We start from the raw sequence: 20,137 nt of genomic DNA on the forward strand, positions 1-20,137 counted from the left end.
ACTAATGCGTATTACATAATTATTAGCGTTGACCTGGCAACACTTTAAAGCCTAACCCTTGAGCTTGGGTGGGATATTGATTGAGCAACAAACAGTCGATGTGTTGGCTCAAGCAAACAGCGCACCCAAACAATATTTTGTTTAAAAATCCGATTGCCAAACAGAGGTTGCATATTAGTGTGTTATAAATTTTAATTAAAGACAGAATTGGGAATGTCTCTCAATGATGCCTTGATTTTGCAAAAGCAAATCGAGCAGCGAGAGCCCGGTAAGGAAGAGCAAGGGCTTTGCATTGCTTAAGCAGTGGCTAACCAGGTGTTTGTTTTGATTTACAGATCTTGATGCGCTCGTATCATTTTTAAGTTACTTGAGACATGAATTTAAGCATCAAGCGGTGGAAGTATGAGTTTTTTTTTTCTTTTTTTTTTTTTTTAAAGCTAACTGTCATCAGCCGAAATCAATTGAAATTTATTTTACGTACTTAATTAAGGGATCGTTTCATTCAACTCTAAAAGTATCACAGTACTCGTTCGCGTGCTTGTGCCATCTTGTCAAGCGCATATACTATCAAGACCAACCAAAACTGCGCCGGTACGCCAATGACGTTGTGCCGGTGCTGATTGAAAAATTGGCAGAGCCTAGCAAAGTACACGATATTGCGCGAAAAGCATTAACCGATTATTGGCGGGCCACAAGTTTAGACGTCGAACGATGTATTCGCAAGGCAGGTTTTTTAAACGAGCATGACCTTGTGCGGGAGCAAACGTTGCGGTTCCTGTGTTCGTTGCAAGCAACCGAGACCAAGTTTGTGTTTCGCACGTTATTATTTGATATTGTGTCCGCATTAAGAGACTCCAGTGAGCGAGTTCAGCATGCTTGCAAGGAGTGCATTATTGAACTTCATAGGTAAGAAGAAAAAAATGCGCTATAAGTTCCATTACTAACATGTCGCCGGTTTAAGAAGCGCATCACCACAAGCATTAGTTGATCTGCAAGCTGAGTTGAAAAGTCAAGACATTTCAGTAGACATTGTCAAAGTTGTACTACGAGAGTTGGGGGTAAAGGACACCGAGATTGTTGACCCGGTGCAGGCGATAATAACAAAACAGGAATCAATTGTGCAGGCTGCTTCATCACCACTAGCACCAGCCCCGACTCATCAACGCCGGACTCCGTTGGCTGTGCTTCCTGTAAAGCATGTGGATGAAAATCGGAATGCATTAGCAACAACACCATTGACAATGATAACAATGACGACAAATATCATTACCGCTCCAACAGAGCTATCTCCATCAGCAGGCGCGTTTTTGAAAAAATTGGAAGGAAGTTTAATGGAAGACATGACTGCTGCGGATGTTGCATCGTCACGAGATTTGGAATTATTAATGGAAAACATGATACCCTCTTTCGAAGGCAAGGAGACTGAGTCAAACTGGGCTCAACGTCAAGATAATATTATTAAACTACGGAAATTAGTCCGAGGTAATGGTCCGGTTGAGTTTTCGATTGTGTTTATTACATGGTTAAGAAATTTGAATGACGGCATCGGCAAGGCCATAAGTTCACTGCGCACGACGCTGAGCACGCACGGTTGCAAGTTAGTGCTTGATTTGGCCACGGTCGTGAAAACTGGAATCGACCCATTCGTGGACGGGTTTTTCCAGCCGTTATTAAAATTATCGTCTTCGACCAAGAAAATCGCTGGCAATAACTCAAACGTGGCAATTTCGGTGTTATTGGCGCACACTTCGTTGCAACCTCGAGTTGTGCACCATGTGGCGGCTGCATGCAAGGATAAGAACGCGCAGACCAGGCTGTTTGCGGCCGGATGGTTGCAACTTGTCATGATCGCGCACCGGTCACAACGGTCCGTGTTTGAAGGATTGAACTGCGTGGAAGCGTTTGAATCCAGCATCAAGATATGCCTTGCGGATGCGAACCCAAAGGTTAGGGAGACCATCAGGTTAACTTTTTGGGATTTTCATAATTTATGGCCTCAGAGGGCTAACTTGTTAATGGGCAAGCTAGACGTGATGGTTAAGAAGCAATTGGATAAGGCCAATCCGAGACCGGACAAGACAGCTACTGGGACGAGTACTGGTAGTATTGCGATTGGTAATGATAAAAAGAAAAGGGCACCACCGAGTCGACGGATGCCGTTGAGTACGAGAAGTTAACAAAGATGATTGTAAATTGAAATAGTATCCAATGTAATTTTAAAAATCCGTTTTCATTCATGCAACCACCACAGGAAAAAAAAACTTACCAATAATGTACAAATAAAAAAAAATAAAAAAAGAAAAAGAAAATGAAATGAAATGAGATATTTTACTTTTCTTCTTTTGAACTTGACTCCTTCTTTGTCGTCTTGCGTTTTTTGTTGACCGGCTTGCCGTCTTCATCAACGGCTTCGCCCTTGCTGTTAAGTTCGACGACCCAAGGTTGCTCCTGATTCTTGCCCTTGTAACCCCATTTCTTGACCCATTCACCTTTCGCCTCGTCATATACCATGTTACCCGTATTCCGTGCCTTGGGCGTAATGCCTTTCTGCTTGGCAAATTTCTGCCATTTGGTTAACGGCTTGGCCACCGGCACCGGCTTTTCACGAGGCAACCGCATGACCGGTTCGGGCAGGTCCACAAACACGCCATCCGAATTATCAACACCAGATCGACCGATGCGGCCGCCGGTCACGACAGGCAGTGATAAAATTTGGTTGATTAATAGTTGAGCTGAATCTCTTGCCACTGATTTTAAATAAGCTTCCCGGTCACTTGCTGCGTCGTCGGATGACTTTAGGGACAGTGAAGAAGGGTCCAGCACGGTGGTATCGAAAACCGCCAGGTTTCCCAAGTCGTACGTGACTGGGATCTCCTTTTCGACCGTGACCGGTCGAGATGATATTGAATCTGACTCTGTCATGATTATTATTATTGTTGTTGTTTTTATTATAAAACTGTAAAGCAAATCAGCTTTTTTTGATCTGTATAGTTATATAATGAGATTTGAATATTTTTTTTTTTTAAACTTCGGTTGGGAGTTTGCCAAAGCGTGGCCAAACTTATGCGCACTTGTGCCAAGCTGCTTGGGTCAGAACTCTGATTTGGGATCGGGTCAGCTTATATGGCGCGTGCACTATTGTACGCGCCACCTGGGTCGGGTCGGGCCGGCACAAGCCGTGTTCGAAACCCAAGCCGAGAAGCAAGACGAGGAGGAAGAAGAACAACAACAAGAACAAGTATATAACGTACGCTCAATATATCAAGACTTGCTTCATGTTAATTATAATCTTGTCATTTTTCAACACCAAACCCCCGTCATGAGTTTGGATATCGACCAAAGGTGGGAAGCGAACGATAACAACGAGGACTAGCAATTACAACACAGCAACCGCAAATACGTAATGGTTCATGATCTTAAAAGTTTCCTGTTAATTTAACTCATGGCATGTCGTAATTTCAATAAATAATTATTTTTTTTTCAATTGTGTAATTTCAGTGTCGACTTGTCGTTTTGACATATTTGGCGCTTGTTTTTCAAAAAACAAAAAAAAAAATAGCGAGGCCCCATATTGTTCAAACCCGTGATTGCGGAAGTGGTTCTTAATCTATTTATCTTTATTCTACCCTTCTTGCAACTTTCTCTTGAGTTTTTATTTTTTTTTTTAATATTATTTTTCAATTACCTTTTTTTTTTTTTGTTTCAATTATTTTTTTCTGGCGCGGGCGTTGGATTTGTGGGTTGGTTGTACTTTTTTTTGGGGGGTTATTTGATTGAGGAGCATATACAATCAAGTTTTAATAATAATAATTTTTTTAAACTATTATTATTGTTATTACCTATCATTATACAGCATTATGACGGCCATTAATGAAGTTCAGGACAAGATCGCTGGCGCCCGTCAGGAAGCAGAATTATTAAAGGACAAGATCAAGAGCCGCAAGGATGAATTAGGCGATACCGACCGTGAGTGTCTTTTATATTTTCATCTGGAATTGTTTGCTATTGCGACACGGAAAATGCTGATTGTTGTTGTTATTGTTAAAGTACGCAAGGTTGCAGCCGCTTCCGACGTGGAACCAATCCCCAGGCTAAACATGAAGATCCGTCGCACGCTCAAGGGTCACCTGGCCAAGATTTACGCCATGCATTGGGCCACAGATCGGCGGCATCTGGTATCAGCATCACAAGATGGCAAGCTTATTATCTGGGACGCATACACGGGCAACAAAGTGCACGCCATCCCGCTACGGTCGTCATGGGTCATGACCTGCGCGTACGCGCCGTCGGGCAATTTCGTTGCCTGTGGCGGCCTCGATAACATTTGCTCCATATACTCGCTCACGGGCAGGGACGTGAACACGAACACGGCGGTCGGCCCCACAAGGGTGACCCGCGAACTTTCCGCTCATGCTGGGTATTTATCATGTTGCCGGTTCCTGAACGACCGGCGCATCCTCACGTCGTCTGGAGACATGACTTGCATGCTATGGGACATCGACACCGGCACGCGCGTGCAGGAGTTTGCCGACCATTTGGGCGACGTCATGTCGTTATCAATCAACCCCACGAACGCCAACGTGTTCGTGTCCGGCGCTTGCGACACGTTTGCCAAGTTATGGGACATCAGGGTCGGCAAGGCCGTGCAAACGTTTGCTGGTCACGCGTCCGATATTAACTCGATTCAGTTCTTCCCTGACGGCAACGCGTTCGGCACCGGTTCGGATGACTCGACTTGCAGGCTGTTTGACATCAGGGCCGATCGCGAACTCAATTGTTTCTCGTCACCGTCAATCACGTGTGGCATCACGTCAGTGGCGTTTTCGGCATCTGGAAGGTTATTGTTTGCTGGTTATGATGATTTTGAATGCAGAGCTTGGGATACGTTGCGTGGGGATAAAGTGGCATCGTTAGGTGGTCATAGTAATCGGGTTAGTTGCATAGGCATCAGCAACGACGGCATGAGTCTCTGCACCGGCAGTTGGGATTCCCTGGTACGTTTCAAATTTACAATACTTGTTTGTTTTGTTTAATACTAACTGCCCTGAACCTTCAGCTTAAAATTTGGACGCCATGAAACTCGTTTTGCATTGATTTAAGTTTCTTTATATCATCTCTTCACGGAAAGTTCTTTTTAAATGATCATATTTTTTTTGTCTTTCCTTGTCCTTGTCAAAATTGGCTTTGGAGTTTTTTTTGTGTGAGTGTAATTATCGGTTATTATTTTGTTATTTTTTTTTTGTTTTCAGTGTATTTGTATTATTTGGTGGTATACATGTTATGGCTGTTTTTTGAAATTGCAATTTTTTGTCTTTTTTTTTTTTTTTTCGGTTTTTTGGTTTTCTTTTTTTAATTTACACCTATCTCTTTTCCTAATTTTGATTTTTTTTTAAAAAAAAATCTGGTTTATTATATAATAAATGCATTCTTGAAATGATTACCGGTTGAGGGGGAAGGTTAATGTGCAATTCAATGATGAATACAAAACAAAAAAAGACAAAAAATCTTTACCATGTCTCTCACAATTTTCTCTTTCACCCGACCCCTCTGCCCCTCCAAAAAATAAACAAAAAAATCGTAGGCGTCATATTCCATATAAGTAAAAAAAAATTTTTTTAAAAATAATTCATTTTATTCTATCCGGGTCACATCCTCGACCAATAACGCGGCCTTGATCTTGTCTTCGTTAATCATGGATGCGGACATGCACGTGTCCGGATGTTCAATCAGCCATGATAACAACTTGCTATCGATCTTCATGGTGGGACATAAAATCACAATCAAATTACTTAGCGGCATGCGATTGCGATGACTAGATGATGCTACTAACGATAAATGCTTGCACAACTTGCGTAACAAAAAGAAATTCTAAACGTATATCAAATGCCACAATGGTTAGCAACTCAAACCAAAAAAATAAAAAAAGAAAAAGAAATAATAAAACGTTTAAAAAATTTCTAAAAAAACATACGTAAATTGGCAGGCACGATAATTTTTGCCGAATCAAGTCATATGGCACGTCATCCCACTGATGATTCACGATGGTCTGTAATTCTTGATCAAAATATATAATCTCCTCTGGTAATGATCGAATGTATGACTTTACAAACGACGCCACCACGTGAACGTCGTGCACGTTTGGTTTAAGTGTCATATCAGCACCATCTTGTATGACAATCACGTTAATAAAACAATAAAATCAAAAGATTAACACAAATTGACGTGTTCGTCGTTGTCATGAAAACTTACAGAATGCAAATTCTTTTTTCAGTTCTTCAATACCTGAAACTGATCCGGAAATTCTATAAATTCCTTCTTCCTCAATTCCGTATTGATTTAAAAACCTTGGCACGTCATGGTTAAACAAAAGACAAAAAAAAACGGCAATTTCAATACATACTCAATGCAGATACTGACAACAGCTGGAACCCAATAATTCTCATCAGCATGATTATCAATTTTTAATCTTGTTACTATGGTAGCTTCAATCAAGTTCATGCCAAACACGTCACATATTTTGTTGGTGCCGGTCATGGAAAACATGCGACTCTGCCTGAAAAATTTAATAATGGTCTGCGGCCGCGGTGATGGCAACGGTGACATGCCGCCGACTGACGCCGTATTGGAGATTGATTTGCGAGCGCGCGTGACGATCGGACGCCGTCGTGTCGGCGTGATTGGCGTGGCCATGTCTGACATGGCTTCGTACTCGTCGATCGTCATGGGCGGCAAATACTCTGGTGCCACTAGTGGCCCTGTTGCCGTAGCTGCCGATGCCGACGAGAACGGGTAGTGGAAAGGTGATATCGGAGTGGCTGGTGACCATGTTTGCGCGGCTGCTGCTGCTGCCGCTGCTGTTGTTGATCCTGACGATGATGCGGATGCGGACGGCGTCGTGGTGATTAATGACGGCGGTCGTGATGGCGTAATTGGAGATGATATTGATTTCGTCGAAATCAATGACAAACCCGTGGTTGTACGTGCAATTCTTGTTGGAGCCGGTGGAGTTACGATGGCCGGGTTTAAGGCTGGCGGCGACGCTGATGCTGATGCTGATGCTGATGCTGATGATGATGATGATGATGATGATGATGACTTTGCGAACGTAAACATGGTGCTCGCGCTTCTGGTCATGCCACGGATGCTAAAGCTGCTGGCAGATTTGGGCACCGTTGCCGCGGTAGCAGTGACATCGTTATTGTCATTGCCACCATTACTATTACTGGTATTATTGCTGGACAGTGAAGCCAGGTTTTTGAATGATTGTGACCCTTGCAACTTGCGTCTTCGATTGTCAAAAGATGATTTGACTCTGCCAAAAATATTGCTGCTGTTGCTACTGCTGTTGCTGTTTTCCCGCACTACTGGCGCTACTTGCGTGACTTTTGCTGGCGACTCCTGAAAACCACGCTTGACTGATGGAATTGAAGAAGAGTGAGATGCAAATGACGTGGTTGTTGCAGCAGCTATCGTGGGGTCAAATAACGACGACGTGGAAAAGGATGTCAGAGACGAATTGTTAGATGAAGCTCGATCCGAAGCCAAGGGGGTGATCGCCGCTGGGACAGGGCCATCAGTAGCAGATGGCGAACTTGGAGTGTTAATGATTCCTCCACTAATGTTACTGGTGTTCGTGCTGATGCTGCTAATACTGGAACGCTTGCTGAACCGCAACGATGACGAGCGGCGGCGGAAATCAAACGGCACCACGGGCACGTCGACCTGGTGATTACCACTATTGTTAATATTACTATTATTTTTCAAACTATCAATATTGCCATCGCCGCCGGCTCCGAAGCCGTCTTCTTCGTAGCTGCCATCATGTTTGCTCATGCCGGATCTCGTGTCAAACACCATCATGGACTTTGGCCTGGCTTTGAACAAGCTGCCGGATCGACGACGACGTGACGCCGGTGTGACCATTGACAACATGAAATATAGCGAACCAAAAAAAAAAAAAAAAAAAAAAATGAAAAAACGTAAGAGCAAAAGAACAGCTTCAGGATTCACCGGTTCTTTATGCCTGTCAAGAATTGGTTGGAATGCAGTCTTGAACAAAAGAACAAAAAAAGGGGGTTGGAAATATGATGGTAAACACTTGAAGTTCCTTTTCGAGACGCGTTCTGTTTAAACCTTAAATCAAATGCGCGTTAGTGTCACCTTACACTATCACGTGATATTTAAAGAAAGTAATACTGGGTTAGGGCATATGTGGTTGTCGAATTATCGACGGAAAAAAAGGAGACCGCAATTGTGATACGGAGAATTTCGGCATTTCTTTTATTTGTTGACATCAATAACCAGGCATGACATTAAAAGCAGTCAGACGAGGCGTCTCAGTAGCCAGAAATGGCGTTGGTGCATTTATTCGACCAGTATGATACAGTCATATTAAGTGTTTGTTTTCTTTTGCTCTAATATTGCTCTTTTTTTGGTTGAAGTGCAAGCGGATCACATTCAGATACTGTAACGGTGGTGGCAGTTCGACGGGATTAAAGTACGTTTATTAATTAAACTATTTGGTATCAGGAAAATTGGAGTTCTAATAAATTGGATCGTGTTTTTTTTTTTTTCAGGCATTTTCTGAACAAGCGGTTACAGCAGTTCAGTCAGGAAAACAAAGGTATCGAACTAGTAGTCACTGCAAAGCAAGGTCATCCGGTCATTACCGCAGAATACTGTACGTTTAAATTTTTGTGCCACTCAAAGCTCTTTTTTTTTTTTTAATTTTAATCATCAATTAGTGAGCGGCAGGACAAAGCCGATTTGCGTTAAGAATTTAACCGAGGCTGAAATCGCTAAACGGGTCAACTACTTGACAAATTCTTCCGGTGACAAGTTGAAAAAATTAAATAATCAAGTGAAATCATTAAACCAGAGTGTCAGAGGAGTGTGGAGTCCGTTTCATGTGTTGCCACAGTTCAGATACAAGGTTTAAATAAAAAAAATAAAAATGGATGTATATGTATGTTTATAAGTTTGTACCAGGAAATTGAATTATCCAGTTAATCAAGTGGAATAATATGAAAAGAGAATACCCATACACCAATTTACCAAAAATGAAACTCCAAGAAAAAAAAAAAAAAAAAAATTGAGCAAATGAAAGCTAATATTTGATCGGTGTTTTCTTGAGTAATGCCAAAATTGTCTTGGCGGGGTCAACATATTCTTGCTGAGAATCATGTTGCGGTTGATGTGGTTGCTGTGGTTGTGCTTGCGGAACTGGTTCGTGTACTTGATACTTCATGTTGATATTAGGGAACTGGGCCAAAAATTGTTTTTCCAATTCAGCCAAATCTTGCTTTTTATTATCGCCATTTTTGTTAATGTTGGAAGATTTCTTTGATTTTTTCTTCAAATCCTTCGACTGCTGCTGCTGCTGCTGCTGCTGCTGCTGTGGGTTATGCTTATTGATCCATTCGCGCAACGGCAACATGAACGGGACGACAAGGTAATACTTGTTTGCACCTTGCACTTTCCTTTTGGAAGATTTGGCATAGGTTGGTAACGAATTTAAATCCACCCAAGCAATCTTGCTAATTTCTTTTCGAGTTTGCGTAATAAATATTGTATCCAACGGCACGTCCCTGACGACAAACAGTTTTAAGTTTTGCTCCCTGACCGTGGCAGTAATAAATTCGTTTGCGTTCAATAACGGGGTCACGTCATACCCAGTCTCTTCGATTACTTCCCGAATCGCACATGCCTGATCGGTCTCGGCCTTGTTGATCTTGCCCTTGGGGAACCCCCAACTGGATGATGCCTTCCAACCTTTCACGAGCAAGCATTTTGTCATGTCATGATTTAACAATATCGCACCTCTGACCGGGATTCGGGTTTTGTAAGTCTGAAAATTTTCGTACGCTTGCTCATGGGTGGCGCTCCATTTGCGAAGCAAAGGGCAGTGCTGAAATATGGTGGCCGTGAAGTCGCGCAATTTCATGGACGGCAACGATGCGTTCTCGGTTCGCACGAAATCTTCATAAAACCAATGTGCTTCTTCAACTTGAAAACATACTCTCTATATTACTCGGTTAGTTCATGTTTTTTTTTTCACCTTGCCTCGTAAATGATAATAATAATGACCTCCACGGATGCCAGTTCCTCAGGCGGGCAGTTAATAATAAACCGCACTGAAAGGTCATCTAATACTTGATCCAAGGTCGAGTTGGCAAACGAAAATGCTGAATGTAACGCAGGCATAATGATGTGTTCTTGTTGGATCAATTAAATGCATGAGAATAGAGGTCTGATTTGTAGATGTGCCAGGAATGACTTGATTGATTTACCAATTCGATGATTGCCTTTGGCGCTGACTAACCCATGACAAATGCATAGATACTGTAAGTTAGATATGCAAGGCGTTGAGCGGACGGCAACTAACAACTAGATGAGAATGGATGGCATGCTTCGGTCAGCTTACTCGCCTTGGGCCATTGAACTGGTCATACTTGTTTGATTATTGTACCTACGGCTTTTGTCTATACAATCCAAGTCACTCAGCCTCTGAGCCTGAGAAATACGGTAAAATTTATGTACGTGGAAATAACGTAAAAGACGCTCTTGGATTTTGCACTTGTTTGCTCTAGAGTCACATTATTCTTTTTTTTTTGTCCTTGTCCTTCTCCTGAACACAGTATCCAATACTTACTTACGTGCGGTAGTCGCTAGCAATCAAAGCAACCCGGCAAGCTTAAAACCCGAGGACAATGAATATGAGTGATTTGATGGTAACGAAAAAGTTTAAAATGCGATAACTACTTGTTTGTCGTCCTTGTTCTGGCAGAACTGTCAACCAATCGTATCGGCTGTTTACCGGCTAGTTATTTGTCGCATCATGCAGTGTTCATGCGCTGTCGTTGTTCACGCGCCAATTGCGGCTTCCAGGGGCGAAACTTACACTGTATAAACTATTCTTTTGCTACTCCCACCGGGAAAGAAACAGCCTTGACCATTAACCAATTGTCCTGGCTGTCTCTTTCCAATGAACACGCCTGCAGTGTCCGTTTACAAGTTGTGCAACAAAGCATAGCCAAAAAAAAAAAAAAAAAAAAAAAAAAAACCGCGCCGGCGGCCCTTAATTATGAATTACGAATATCTAGACGATACTGATCTCGAACGTGATCATGACCGCGACCATGAACATGAACATGAATACAAGGAACGGAAACCGCGCATGTTGTCATGGCATCATCGCCGGCGCGGCCTGATTCGGCTGATCTTGTGCTTGTGCATCATTGCGTTTTGGGCCATCACGGCGTGCATCAGATTAGGCGTTGTCAAGGTAGGCACGGTTGTGGTCACGGTGGCATGGGATCGCACCGGACTCGGCGACAATGACAATCAAGATCATCAAGAAACCTCAGGCAGCACCATTACCCACGCCTTGTTGCGCAATTGCGCCCGGCAGCAATCGCCTCACGACGACACGCTTTTGCAGTCCGTCATGTCGCCTGCCGGAGCACTGACGTACCTTGACACAAGCACTGCCATGGGTATCAAGCCTTCGTTGTTGCCACTTCGACAGGGATACCTGGCTCCGTACCTGGCACTGTCGCAATCCACTGCAATCAGCACAACTATCGCCAAGAACATTAATAATAATAATAATAATAATAATAACAAAGACAAAAACAAAAGCGGGCTCGAATACTGCGAAATGCAATGGCGCCTGCATGCGCGGTCAGGCCGTCGGACGCTACGTTGCAAACAGCCAAAGCCACTACCGGCATTGCCACGCGCAATTTCCGACGAAAACAGTAAATTTGTCGACCCAAAGGTATTTATCTCGCCAGATGGTAGTCCAGTATTACTAGTCAAATCATCGTCGCTCTCAACCACCGTCAACGACACGGACTTGCCGCGATACGTGATTGACCTGCGGGCAGCCATTCCAGATATTTCTGACAAGCTAGAACTGGATGACATTCCAGTAAAGTAAGCTGCATATGTGCCAATTGGTGTGGATTTAAACGTGCATGCGTTAATTGTATACAGGTACAAGGAATTAACCAAGCTGGCATGGCCATCATCATTTGAACCGCAGGACGAGCTCGTGCCATCATGGTACGCCTCAGCAGACGCCAATGTTGGCATTCAAAAATTGGCGATTGACGATAGCCACGTTACCAGTGCTTCCGTAATAGAGCACGCGACAAACGAACTCTCAGTCACGTTTTGTGACCGAGCCTGCACGCCCACGGCTCATAATACGGTGGCCATCCACATCGTGCATGTCAGCACAGGCCGGTATACAAATTCGTATCTGGTTGTGAGAAATACAACGGCAACGAATTTAGGCAATGAGAACGATGGCCAAGCTGAATTGATAGGCCGGATAGGCCCGTTACGATTTGCCGGCGTGGACGAACGCACGGCCGGATTCGTACGAGTAACGTCCCTTGCATGGGACCATGCCCATTTCCGTTTGCCTCTGTCGTCGCTACCGGCAGTAATTTCGACTGCCACTGCCACTGCCACAACTACAGCTGCGGCTACGGCTGCGACCACGAATACGGATCAGAGCAAGGTCACGCTGGCTGGTAATCATGGATGGCTGGATGATGTAATCGTAATGAGTATCAGCATTGATCAAGCAGAAGCAGGCGTGATTCATGTCTTGGCTAGTGATCTGTTGGAATGCTTGCATTTATTATAACTAATTTGTTTTTAAAAATTAAACGAAAACCACATCACACCAGTGGCAGTAATGCCATAGTGGTGTGAAAAATAGGACTATTCACTCCTCCAAAAAAACCAAAAATGAATGAATCAGCAAACTAAAATAGTGAACTCAGCATATCTATACCTCTCTTGCTGATTTACATCTGTGCCAAGATTGAAATCAAACCATACAGATCCAGAATTTTGATCGGGGTTGGCGTTATTACCAACCACATTTTCTTCATCCTCTTCAAAAGATCAGGATAAATAGCAGCCAAAGCAGCAAAATCGTTGTCCATAATGTCCACCATCCCGCTATCCTCAGACAAACGCTCCTGCCCTTCTACATCCGCATTTATAACAGGAATATTATCTGCATTTGCATCAATAACCACTACCCCAGATTCCAGATATCTTTTTACATTCTAGCCATTAACCTCGCATTTTGTTTGACAATCATCTGCAGGAACTGCTTGGAGCGACTCAATTATAGTATTAGATTCCATTATAAACATATGCGCAAATTCTGAACATCTAAACCAGTAATTCAATCTTTGGTCAAGCTCAGAATGCTGGAAAGGATAAAAAAATATAATTCTGACTGTGTTCAACAGAGCAAAAATGATGCGAGGCATTATTCTTATCAGTAAACTCCTCAGTCAAACAATTTGGAATGGGATATTTTTGGCGGATACTCGACCATTCTCTAATGGAATTTAAAAGCTTATCAAAATCTACTGGGTTGGCTTCCATTGACTGTTCAAAACCGAATCCCCATCATTATGATAAGTCATAACCCCCCCTCCTATGACCAACCTCACAGAATTATGACTCCACATAATTGAACCAAACCAGGTACCCTATTTATTGTATTGTGGGCAAAATACGAGCATTTCGCTTGATGCTTCCTACGGTTTTCAAATGATTCTTAAATTTAAAAGCATTTGGAAATTTGCCAAACACTGTGCATGTTTTGGATATTGAAGCTTGCGCTTTTCTGCATGCCACACCGATCTCATATCAGTAACAAAAGGAGCATCTTGATGAAAATAAAACGGGGTAAGTGAGATTTGTGATCATTGCTATTTTTGACAGGTAAAATTATTAATATTTGAGTGTTGAAGTCCTAATGAGTTTGTGATTGATTTGATCAAGACAATTTGGATTGCTGAAAAATTAAGTTTGAAAAGTTAGTTTACGTAAATTTCCAAATCTAATTAGCTTCCACGGTTTATATATAGTGGAATATAGCCAAGGGCTTTGTACCAAAGAAACGATTAAATTGGTTCACACTTTGTGATCAAATGAGAACCAATAATCAATATAAATAATAACATGACTGATTTTGATGCCAACAAGTACTTGCCCATGATTAATGTGAGTAATTGAGAATATTAATGAAAATCAATATATATATATATATATTAGCGTAGTAGTGTGTTAAATTTTTTTTTTCGGGTATAGGCCATTTTGCGAGTAGCCGACTTGGAAGAGATAACAGTTAAACGGATTCGCAACGCATTACAAGAGCTATTCAACATTGATCTGGGTCCGAATAAGGTATGATTTTAATGACAAATGATGTTTTTTTTTTTTTTTAGTGTTAAATTTTTTAATTATTTAATTTTTTAACTTGAAGGTTATGTACATAGAAGGAGATTGATAATGCGATATTGACAAGTTATCGTGAATTGCAAGATGAATTGGACACAAAAAATGAGCAGCAAAAGCCACGGAGGCAAGAACGAACTCAAGAAAATAAGAAGGTGAAAGTTAAGAAAGAAACCAGGGAGCAGGATGGCCAGCAACGTGGCGTGGCAACCAAGAAACGGAAGCAATCATCATCAACATCATCACAACATCATGGTGATAACGGCAGTAATGACGAAACCCAAGATGAGGGGAAAGATGAATTGACAAAAAAAAAACGCCGACCGACACCGCAAAACTCTTACAACGCAGACTTGTTTCTTAGTCCGGAACTTTCAAACCTGCTGGGCGGCATCAAAGCATTGCCCCGGCCGCAAGTTACAAAACAGATCTGGAAATACGTTCGTGATCATGACTTGCAAGATCCGGCAGATAAGCGGTATATTAATTGTGATAAACTCATGCGAGCAGTTTTTGGCCCGCGAGTGCATTGCTTCCATATCGCAAAGACGTTAAGTCAACATTTATTTAAAAAGGACGAAGTCGTTGTGCTTGCGCCAGTATCGGCACCGGTAGACGGTCAGGAACCATTACAAACTGACAGCAGCAACAAGCAGCAGCCGCAGGAACAGAAGCACAGTGGTGATAATGTCAACCGCGGCGGCAACGACGGGAGCGACGAGCTTGTGGATTTGTTCAGCGATTAATGAAACGAAACCACAAATAGCAGTGACAAAAAAGGAAAGGTTTAAACCGTGTATTTTTAATTGTAATTTTATATGTTACTATATTAATAAATCAAATTTTTTTTTTGGGTGTGGAATTTTCACCTTGAAATTTTAAAGTTTTGGACTCAAACCCATTTGTAAGTTGGTGAAGCCGAAGCAGAAAAGTACTGAAACGAGGTTTCGACAACGTAAGCTTCCAATAACATCTCACCATCTCAGCGCAAACAAAATGGTAACTCGCAATTTTACAACATGAACATTTTACCTGCGTGTATATAAGTTTACTAATCGAACCGATTTTTTTTGTTATATTTTTAGACCGACAAGTTGCCGCCGCCTTTGCTGGCACTGTTTGCACCTCGGCCGCCGTTGCGATTCTTGGCCCCGACTGATTCGGCACCAGAACATCGGCGTACGGCCGCCATCTCAGGCTTGTCTCAATATCTTGACTTGCTTAATACTCCTGTAGATGATGGTTATATTCGTACCGAGACCGGGTCTGAAGAAGTGGCCAGGCGGAGGGAGGAACGCAAGCAAGAGCATGACGAACGAATTCGCGATGGCTTGAAAGAATGTACGCAAGTTGTTTGTTATTAAAATTGCAAGTTATAATTGTTTGCATATTAATCTTGAATGGGGTTTTTAGGGGACCCAAAATCGGATCCATTAGTCAAGGGTGATCCGTTCCAGACGTTGTTTGTCGGCCGGTTGAGTTACGACGTGAACGAGCAAGACTTGGATAATGAGTTTAGCAGGTTTGGTCAAATCGATAGGGTATGCATGAGTGATTTACTTTGCCAACGAGAAATGCAATACATGGCTAACCATTTTTTTTTTGGATGATAGATTCGAATCGTGCGGGACAAAAAAACTGGTAAGCCGCGCGGGTACGGATTCGTCGTGTTTGCCAGGGAACGAGACATGCGAGCAGCTTACAAGAGCTTAAACGGCGCGCGCATCAAGAACCGGGCCGTGGTGGTGGACGTTGAGCGAGGACGGACGGTGAAGAGTTGGCGACCGCGGTGGTTGGGTGGCGGATCGGGTGGTCGTGGGTATACAAAAGCTGCGTTGCTGCGACCGTCCAGATTGCAGGAGCGACCGTCAGCACCTGGCGGCGGAGGCGGTGGCAGATACCGTGATGGTGGTGGCAGTGGTGGTGGTGGTTTTAGGGACAGAGATTGGGATCATAGAGGAGGGTCGCGGTATGATCGTGATCGTAGGGACAATCGAGACCGTGACGGGCGGTACGATCGCAGGGACGATTCAAGATACGACCGCAGGGATGATCGCAGGGATGACAGAGACCGATGGAGCAAGCGTCCAAGGTATAACTAAGATTTTTTTTTTTTAAATGTTTTTTTTATTACGGAGTGGCGACCACAAAAAAAGAAAGAGGCAGGAAAAAAAAATGTACATTATACGTATTTTTATTCATCATCAACATCATGCACGGCTTCACCGTCGTAGTATGCCACCAGGCTGACCGTAAACTCGGCACATGCCACGCCAAACAGTTTCAATAATCTGGTCTGTTTTGCATCAAGAACGTCGCCTTGCGAGCACACGACGTAATCGTTTTCAATCACGACCTTGCCGTTCTTGAGCGATGACGGCACGCCCAGTTGCGTGCGCAAGGTGGATTCGAGTGAGTGGGCCAACGGCAGGTCGTCCTCAGCAGGGATCTGCCCGCCACGAGAATATATTATGCCTGCCGGAATCGTAAACGATGTTTCGGCCTCTTGACCGGCCCGGGGAAAATCTGACTTGGTGAAAGATGCGAAATAGGCCTGCACGTCGGCCACGGACTCGTTCGTGAGCAACAAGCCGACCGCGCCCTTGAGCCGAGATGACAGCTTTGACAGGCTAGGCTTGTATTCATCAGCATCGGTCAGGCCGAGAGCCTTGGCCATGACTTTTGTCCTGCCAAAAAAAAGGCTGGGTACAAACGGTTAGCAAAAAAAAGATCATTACGTCAAAACTGGAGCACATACCGGGAACCAGCCCAGTCACGACGAACGTCCTTGAGGAAAGCATTGCGCATGTTAGCGACATCAAAAACCCAAACCTAGCAACGGTTAGACACGCAACATGACTCTTGGTCGACATTCAAATCGTACGTATTTGTAGGTGTCGAGGGCTTCGCGAATCAGATTAAACTGGGCCTCCTTGCCCTCCCTGCCCTTTTTCTGGGTTTTGGTAAGCGAAACTGACAAAATTAGCATAATAATAAACAAAATGCATCGTGCAAGATCGTGCTCACCAAGGTTTGATCTTTTCGACTTTGGCATGATGATGTGTTTTTGAATGAGAATAAACAACTGGAATATCGACGTAAATATTGAATTTGCGTTGGGAGTAAATTTTTCTCCTGCGGCTGTCGGTGTGGCGGTGAAGGTGGCTTTGCATTTTTCAAAACCCGGCAACTTTTGTGCAAACCTACAAATTATTTAAATTATTTATTCAGACCCCATCCGGCTTTCTTGACATTCTCTTTTTCACCTGGGTTTTAATGCGGTCGTATCTGGACCATATTCTTAGCAGCTTCCACTCTGCCACCGGGTGGAATGCCGACAACAGTTACGCGAACCTGACGGCCACGTCGCGCGACGTGTTGGATTTCGCTCTGCCTCGAGGATTCTCCGTGACCGTGTGTTCCATGGCGTCTGGCGCGTCGGCCACGTCGTACACGTTGCGCAACTTGTCCGGCATCGTGGATGGGTCGGTGGCGTACTTCTACAGTCAACCGCGAGACCTGCTTGCCGGGTCCCGCCTGCGCACGGCCAGCAAGCGCGGCCTGGCCGACGCCATGGGCGGCGTGCCTTCCTGGTGGTTGCCACAGGACCAGCAGGCCGATAGGCAACGACAAGCAGCCCAGGCCAGGGTGCTGTTGCAAGAATGGCAGGCCGGCCGCCGGGTGGATCCGCGCAGCTTGGTCGTGTACGCCAAAATGTACGTGCCCGCGCGCATGCTCGAAGCTCTCGTTGTGTCGCAACTGGGCCCGCACACGCAAGCTACGGTCATGGCAGTCAGCAGCGATCAAATACGGCATGGCGGGTCCGCCACTGCCCAGGTTGCCCGCCAGCGAGCCCGATGGACGACGGAGGCCGTGTACGCGACCGACGAGGCATTGACCGGCGTCCGGGCCTTGTACTCTGCCGGCGGCCTGTCCGCTGGCGCCGAGATGTTTTACGGCGCGCTCAACAAGGCCGGCGGCGTCAGTACCGGGCTGCGATATGTCACGACGACTGCGCTCGAGCACCCGCACCAGCACCAGCACAACCACCTTTCCACAACGTCTGCGTTCACGCTCACGTGCAACCCTGTCACGGCCCATGTTTCGGCCGCCTACGCCGTGCGGGCAGCTGCCACAGGCACCGCGTTCGCTTCCAGGCTCGAGTTTAACGGCTACTCGTACGAGTCCGACCTGACCGTCGGATGCGAATTGTGGCGCAGCACTTCAACCGCTCCCGGCGACAACACCGACCACGACCATGACGACGTCGAAACCATCCTGCGCCTGCGAGCCAGCACGAGCCAGCCGGCCGTGCGCATCATGGTCGAAGGCCGGCTCAACAAGGCGTTTGTGTGCAGTCTCGGGGCTGATGTCCGGGTAACCGGCTTGCAGTCGCTGGGCGCCGCCATGACTTACGCCGGGTAACCACCAGCTCGGTCGGCGGTTTGGTTTTTGCACATCTTGTTCATGGCCGTCTTCCATCTCGACCACATCATTCATGGCCGACTCCGATGCGTCTGCAGGGCCACCTCAGCAGCAGCAGCCGCCGCCGTCCAGGCAGCCGTTCAACTTTAAGTCGACGATAGCTTCAAGATCACCAATAAAGTCGCCTGCGAATGGCAGCAACAAGCCAGGCCGGCGCAGGGGTCACCGCTACAAGCACTCGTCCGTATCAGCAAACTTCTTTCTCGAGCCACCGCCTCGGCCGCCGCCTGTGATTCCGTCCCATTTACCCGTACCGACATTGCGCGAGGCGATTGATTCCGTCACCCGCATGCAGGCGGTGCACTTGTCACTGTGCGCCGCCAACCTGGCCGTGGCCGTGGTGCTGTGGTTGGCGGCTGGCCCGTCGTCTTCAGCGGCCGCGTTGGCTCATTTTGTTGGGTTTAATGCTGGCGTGGCAACATTGGCTGTCGCCGTAGCCGTGCTGGCAAATTTTGACGTCAGTAAGCGGCCGTCGGTTCGGTTCCCGTTCGGCTTGCGCCGGGCAGAAGTCCTGGCACGGTTTGCCGCCGCAGTCGGCCTGGTCTTTATGGGCGTAAACATGGCGTCGCACCTGGCCGAGATTGCGGCCACATCGATCGTGTCGACCTACCACGGCCATCATTTTCATCATCATCATTCCTTGACTACAACAACAACAACAACAACAACAACAACGACTACTACTACTACCACCGTCACGACTTTTATCTTTTCCGGCGGCCTGCGAATTGCGCTGGCACTCACGTTAATCTCTACATTGGCATCCGCGGCAGTACTGCGGACGAGCAAGGACAAACTAATGGTTGCCACTACGGCCGCGTTTGCCGCATTGCTGTGGATCACGCCGTCGTGGCTACCGGGTCGCGTGCACGGCACGGTCGACGCAGCATGTGCCATCGTGCTGGCCGCAGTCATGTGCCACCACGGCTCCACGTCGTCCCTGCGACTGGGCCGCATGCTTTTGCTCGGCTTCGACGGCGCCATCACGCACGCCGTCACGGCTGCCGTGGCCGGCCTGCCTGACGTTGGTGCCGTGATTGAATCCCGGCTGTGCCAGGTCCACTACGGCCTGTGCAAGGCTTGCCTGCGCCTGCAACTCGCGCCCGGCGCTGACCACGCCCAAGTTCGAGCATCCGTCAACTTGATTTTGGCTGACGTGCTCGCGTCTGCCATTGGCGCCGTGCCGGCGGACAAGTCGTCGTCGTCCGCCGGCCTGGTGTGGGAAAGCACGATAGACATCACGATTTAAGGATTTGTACTGTATTATATAATGTACCACCAGTTGTATTACTAATAATCACGTGCACGCCAGCGCCAGCCGCAGCGACTCATTTATTAATGCGAGCGTGCGGCGCACCCGCATTAATTAATCGTAATG

The 20,137-nt window shown here is 45.5% G+C and overlaps 12 protein-coding genes across 12 annotated transcripts; 8 read left to right on the forward strand and 4 right to left on the reverse strand.

Annotated features, from left to right (window-relative positions):
- The first annotated feature begins 20 nt into the window (after nucleotides 1-20).
- On the forward strand, nucleotides 21-2,224 carry V1514DRAFT_332483 (clasp N terminal-domain-containing protein). Its single transcript, XM_066927855.1, has 4 exons — nucleotides 21-268; nucleotides 336-400; nucleotides 452-906; nucleotides 962-2,224. The coding sequence occupies exons 1-4, from the start codon at nucleotides 214-216 to the stop codon at nucleotides 2,175-2,177; spliced, it is 1,791 nt and encodes a 596-aa protein (XP_066782852.1). The 5' UTR covers nucleotides 21-213; the 3' UTR covers nucleotides 2,178-2,224.
- On the reverse strand, nucleotides 2,088-2,984 carry V1514DRAFT_332484 (ribosomal biogenesis regulatory protein). The gene has a single exon (XM_066927856.1). The coding sequence runs from the start codon at nucleotides 2,920-2,922 to the stop codon at nucleotides 2,329-2,331; it is 594 nt and encodes a 197-aa protein (XP_066782853.1). The 5' UTR covers nucleotides 2,923-2,984; the 3' UTR covers nucleotides 2,088-2,328.
- A 651-nt stretch (nucleotides 2,985-3,635) lies between these two features.
- Nucleotides 3,636-5,438, forward strand: V1514DRAFT_332486 (WD40-repeat-containing domain protein). Its single transcript, XM_066927857.1, has 3 exons — nucleotides 3,636-3,966; nucleotides 4,048-4,994; nucleotides 5,057-5,438. Exons 1-3 carry the CDS (start codon nucleotides 3,858-3,860, stop codon nucleotides 5,075-5,077), a joined length of 1,077 nt encoding a protein of 358 aa, XP_066782854.1. The 5' UTR covers nucleotides 3,636-3,857; the 3' UTR covers nucleotides 5,078-5,438.
- On the reverse strand, nucleotides 5,366-7,943 carry V1514DRAFT_352804 (uncharacterized protein). The gene is made up of 4 exons (XM_066929514.1): nucleotides 6,401-7,943; nucleotides 6,250-6,344; nucleotides 5,972-6,165; nucleotides 5,366-5,868 (listed from the first exon to the last, which is right to left on the reverse strand). Exons 1-4 carry the CDS (start codon nucleotides 7,930-7,932, stop codon nucleotides 5,632-5,634), a joined length of 2,058 nt encoding a protein of 685 aa, XP_066782855.1. The 5' UTR covers nucleotides 7,933-7,943; the 3' UTR covers nucleotides 5,366-5,631.
- Nucleotides 7,944-8,260: 317 nt separating this feature from the next.
- On the forward strand, nucleotides 8,261-9,099 carry V1514DRAFT_332489 (mitochondrial 54S ribosomal protein mL43). The gene is made up of 4 exons (XM_066927858.1): nucleotides 8,261-8,375; nucleotides 8,442-8,497; nucleotides 8,577-8,680; nucleotides 8,745-9,099. The coding sequence occupies exons 1-4, from the start codon at nucleotides 8,307-8,309 to the stop codon at nucleotides 8,936-8,938; spliced, it is 423 nt and encodes a 140-aa protein (XP_066782856.1). The 5' UTR covers nucleotides 8,261-8,306; the 3' UTR covers nucleotides 8,939-9,099.
- On the reverse strand, nucleotides 8,751-10,675 carry V1514DRAFT_95323 (Dcp2, box A domain-containing protein). The gene is made up of 3 exons (XM_066930190.1): nucleotides 10,452-10,675; nucleotides 10,093-10,386; nucleotides 8,751-10,021 (listed from the first exon to the last, which is right to left on the reverse strand). Exons 2-3 carry the CDS (start codon nucleotides 10,201-10,203, stop codon nucleotides 9,107-9,109), a joined length of 1,026 nt encoding a protein of 341 aa, XP_066782857.1. The 5' UTR covers nucleotides 10,204-10,386; nucleotides 10,452-10,675; the 3' UTR covers nucleotides 8,751-9,106.
- Nucleotides 10,676-10,890: 215 nt separating this feature from the next.
- Nucleotides 10,891-12,943, forward strand: V1514DRAFT_95011 (uncharacterized protein). Its single transcript, XM_066930187.1, has 2 exons — nucleotides 10,891-11,937; nucleotides 11,998-12,943. The coding sequence occupies exons 1-2, from the start codon at nucleotides 11,084-11,086 to the stop codon at nucleotides 12,656-12,658; spliced, it is 1,515 nt and encodes a 504-aa protein (XP_066782858.1). The 5' UTR covers nucleotides 10,891-11,083; the 3' UTR covers nucleotides 12,659-12,943.
- A 1,036-nt stretch (nucleotides 12,944-13,979) lies between these two features.
- V1514DRAFT_352808 (uncharacterized protein) lies at nucleotides 13,980-15,156 on the forward strand. The gene is made up of 3 exons (XM_066929515.1): nucleotides 13,980-14,040; nucleotides 14,128-14,223; nucleotides 14,316-15,156. Exons 1-3 carry the CDS (start codon nucleotides 13,999-14,001, stop codon nucleotides 15,018-15,020), a joined length of 843 nt encoding a protein of 280 aa, XP_066782859.1. The 5' UTR covers nucleotides 13,980-13,998; the 3' UTR covers nucleotides 15,021-15,156.
- V1514DRAFT_332507 (uncharacterized protein) lies at nucleotides 15,152-16,483 on the forward strand. Its single transcript, XM_066927859.1, has 4 exons — nucleotides 15,152-15,273; nucleotides 15,360-15,615; nucleotides 15,688-15,815; nucleotides 15,888-16,483. Exons 1-4 carry the CDS (start codon nucleotides 15,271-15,273, stop codon nucleotides 16,374-16,376), a joined length of 876 nt encoding a protein of 291 aa, XP_066782860.1. The 5' UTR covers nucleotides 15,152-15,270; the 3' UTR covers nucleotides 16,377-16,483.
- Nucleotides 16,423-17,439, reverse strand: V1514DRAFT_95068 (ribosomal protein L10-domain-containing protein). Its single transcript, XM_066930189.1, has 4 exons — nucleotides 17,302-17,439; nucleotides 17,159-17,247; nucleotides 17,033-17,106; nucleotides 16,423-16,976 (listed from the first exon to the last, which is right to left on the reverse strand). The coding sequence occupies exons 1-4, from the start codon at nucleotides 17,327-17,329 to the stop codon at nucleotides 16,469-16,471; spliced, it is 699 nt and encodes a 232-aa protein (XP_066782861.1). The 5' UTR covers nucleotides 17,330-17,439; the 3' UTR covers nucleotides 16,423-16,468.
- Nucleotides 17,440-17,550: 111 nt separating this feature from the next.
- V1514DRAFT_320568 (uncharacterized protein) lies at nucleotides 17,551-18,699 on the forward strand (the record flags this gene model as incomplete). The annotated part of the gene is made up of 1 exon (XM_066926005.1): nucleotides 17,551-18,699. One exon carries the CDS (start codon nucleotides 17,551-17,553, stop codon nucleotides 18,697-18,699), a length of 1,149 nt encoding a protein of 382 aa, XP_066782862.1.
- V1514DRAFT_332515 (uncharacterized protein) lies at nucleotides 18,490-20,054 on the forward strand. The gene has a single exon (XM_066927860.1). The coding sequence runs from the start codon at nucleotides 18,773-18,775 to the stop codon at nucleotides 20,006-20,008; it is 1,236 nt and encodes a 411-aa protein (XP_066782863.1). The 5' UTR covers nucleotides 18,490-18,772; the 3' UTR covers nucleotides 20,009-20,054.
- Nucleotides 20,055-20,137: the final 83 nt, after the last annotated feature.

Source organism: Lipomyces japonicus (genome assembly GCF_038497905.1).
Source record: "Lipomyces japonicus strain CBS 7319 unplaced genomic scaffold V1514scaffold_24, whole genome shotgun sequence".
Lineage (NCBI taxonomy): Eukaryota > Fungi > Ascomycota > Lipomycetes > Lipomycetales > Lipomycetaceae > Lipomyces > Lipomyces japonicus.

Bases quoted from the DNA above. Each gene is read 5' to 3' on its own strand.
- V1514DRAFT_332489 (XM_066927858.1), top strand. From the start codon at position 8,307: ATGACATTAAAAGCAGTCAGACGAGGCGTCTCAGTAGCCAGAAATGGC. The intron at 8,498-8,576 runs GTACGTTTATTA...TTTTTTTTTCAG, and splicing joins GGCAGTTCGACGGGATTAAA to GCATTTTCTGAACAAGCGGT. The intron at 8,681-8,744 runs GTACGTTTAAAT...ATCATCAATTAG, and splicing joins GGTCATTACCGCAGAATACT to TGAGCGGCAGGACAAAGCCG.
- V1514DRAFT_352808 (XM_066929515.1), top strand. From the start codon at position 13,999: ATGACTGATTTTGATGCCAACAAGTACTTGCCCATGATTAAT. The intron at 14,041-14,127 runs GTGAGTAATTGA...TTTCGGGTATAG, and splicing joins AGTACTTGCCCATGATTAAT to GCCATTTTGCGAGTAGCCGA. The intron at 14,224-14,315 runs GTATGATTTTAA...TTATGTACATAG, and splicing joins TTGATCTGGGTCCGAATAAG to AAGGAGATTGATAATGCGAT.
- V1514DRAFT_332486 (XM_066927857.1), top strand. From the start codon at position 3,858: ATGACGGCCATTAATGAAGTTCAGGACAAGATCGCTGGCGCCCGTCAG. The intron at 3,967-4,047 runs GTGAGTGTCTTT...TTATTGTTAAAG, and splicing joins TGAATTAGGCGATACCGACC to TACGCAAGGTTGCAGCCGCT. The intron at 4,995-5,056 runs GTACGTTTCAAA...CTGAACCTTCAG, and splicing joins CCGGCAGTTGGGATTCCCTG to CTTAAAATTTGGACGCCATG.
- V1514DRAFT_332507 (XM_066927859.1), top strand. The intron at 15,616-15,687 runs GTACGCAAGTTG...TGGGGTTTTTAG, and splicing joins TCGCGATGGCTTGAAAGAAT to GGGACCCAAAATCGGATCCA. The intron at 15,816-15,887 runs GTATGCATGAGT...TTTGGATGATAG, and splicing joins GGTTTGGTCAAATCGATAGG to ATTCGAATCGTGCGGGACAA.
- V1514DRAFT_95323 (XM_066930190.1), bottom strand. From the start codon at position 10,203: ATGCCTGCGTTACATTCAGCATTTTCGTTTGCCAACTCGACCTTGGAT. The intron at 10,022-10,092 runs GTGGAGGTCATT...CGAGTAATATAG, and splicing joins CGCCTGAGGAACTGGCATCC to AGAGTATGTTTTCAAGTTGA.
- V1514DRAFT_332515 (XM_066927860.1), top strand. From the start codon at position 18,773: ATGGCCGACTCCGATGCGTCTGCAGGGCCACCTCAGCAGCAGCAGCCG.
- V1514DRAFT_352804 (XM_066929514.1), bottom strand. From the start codon at position 7,932: ATGTTGTCAATGGTCACACCGGCGTCACGTCGTCGTCGATCCGGCAGC. The intron at 6,166-6,249 runs GTAAGTTTTCAT...TTGTCATACAAG, and splicing joins GAAAAAAGAATTTGCATTCT to ATGGTGCTGATATGACACTT. The intron at 5,869-5,971 runs GTATGTTTTTTT...ATATACGTTTAG, and splicing joins TATCGTGCCTGCCAATTTAC to AATTTCTTTTTGTTACGCAA.
- V1514DRAFT_332484 (XM_066927856.1), bottom strand. From the start codon at position 2,922: ATGACAGAGTCAGATTCAATATCATCTCGACCGGTCACGGTCGAAAAG.
- V1514DRAFT_95068 (XM_066930189.1), bottom strand. From the start codon at position 17,329: ATGCCAAAGTCGAAAAGATCAAACCTTG. The intron at 17,107-17,158 runs GTACGATTTGAA...AACCGTTGCTAG, and splicing joins CCCTCGACACCTACAAATAC to GTTTGGGTTTTTGATGTCGC. The intron at 16,977-17,032 runs GTATGTGCTCCA...GTTTGTACCCAG, and splicing joins CGTGACTGGGCTGGTTCCCG to CCTTTTTTTTGGCAGGACAA.
- V1514DRAFT_332483 (XM_066927855.1), top strand. From the start codon at position 214: ATGTCTCTCAATGATGCCTTGATTTTGCAAAAGCAAATCGAGCAGCGA. The intron at 269-335 runs GTAAGGAAGAGC...TTTGATTTACAG, and splicing joins AATCGAGCAGCGAGAGCCCG to ATCTTGATGCGCTCGTATCA. The intron at 907-961 runs GTAAGAAGAAAA...CGCCGGTTTAAG, and splicing joins TGCATTATTGAACTTCATAG to AAGCGCATCACCACAAGCAT.
- V1514DRAFT_95011 (XM_066930187.1), top strand. From the start codon at position 11,084: ATGAATTACGAATATCTAGACGATACTGATCTCGAACGTGATCATGAC. The intron at 11,938-11,997 runs GTAAGCTGCATA...AATTGTATACAG, and splicing joins CTGGATGACATTCCAGTAAA to GTACAAGGAATTAACCAAGC.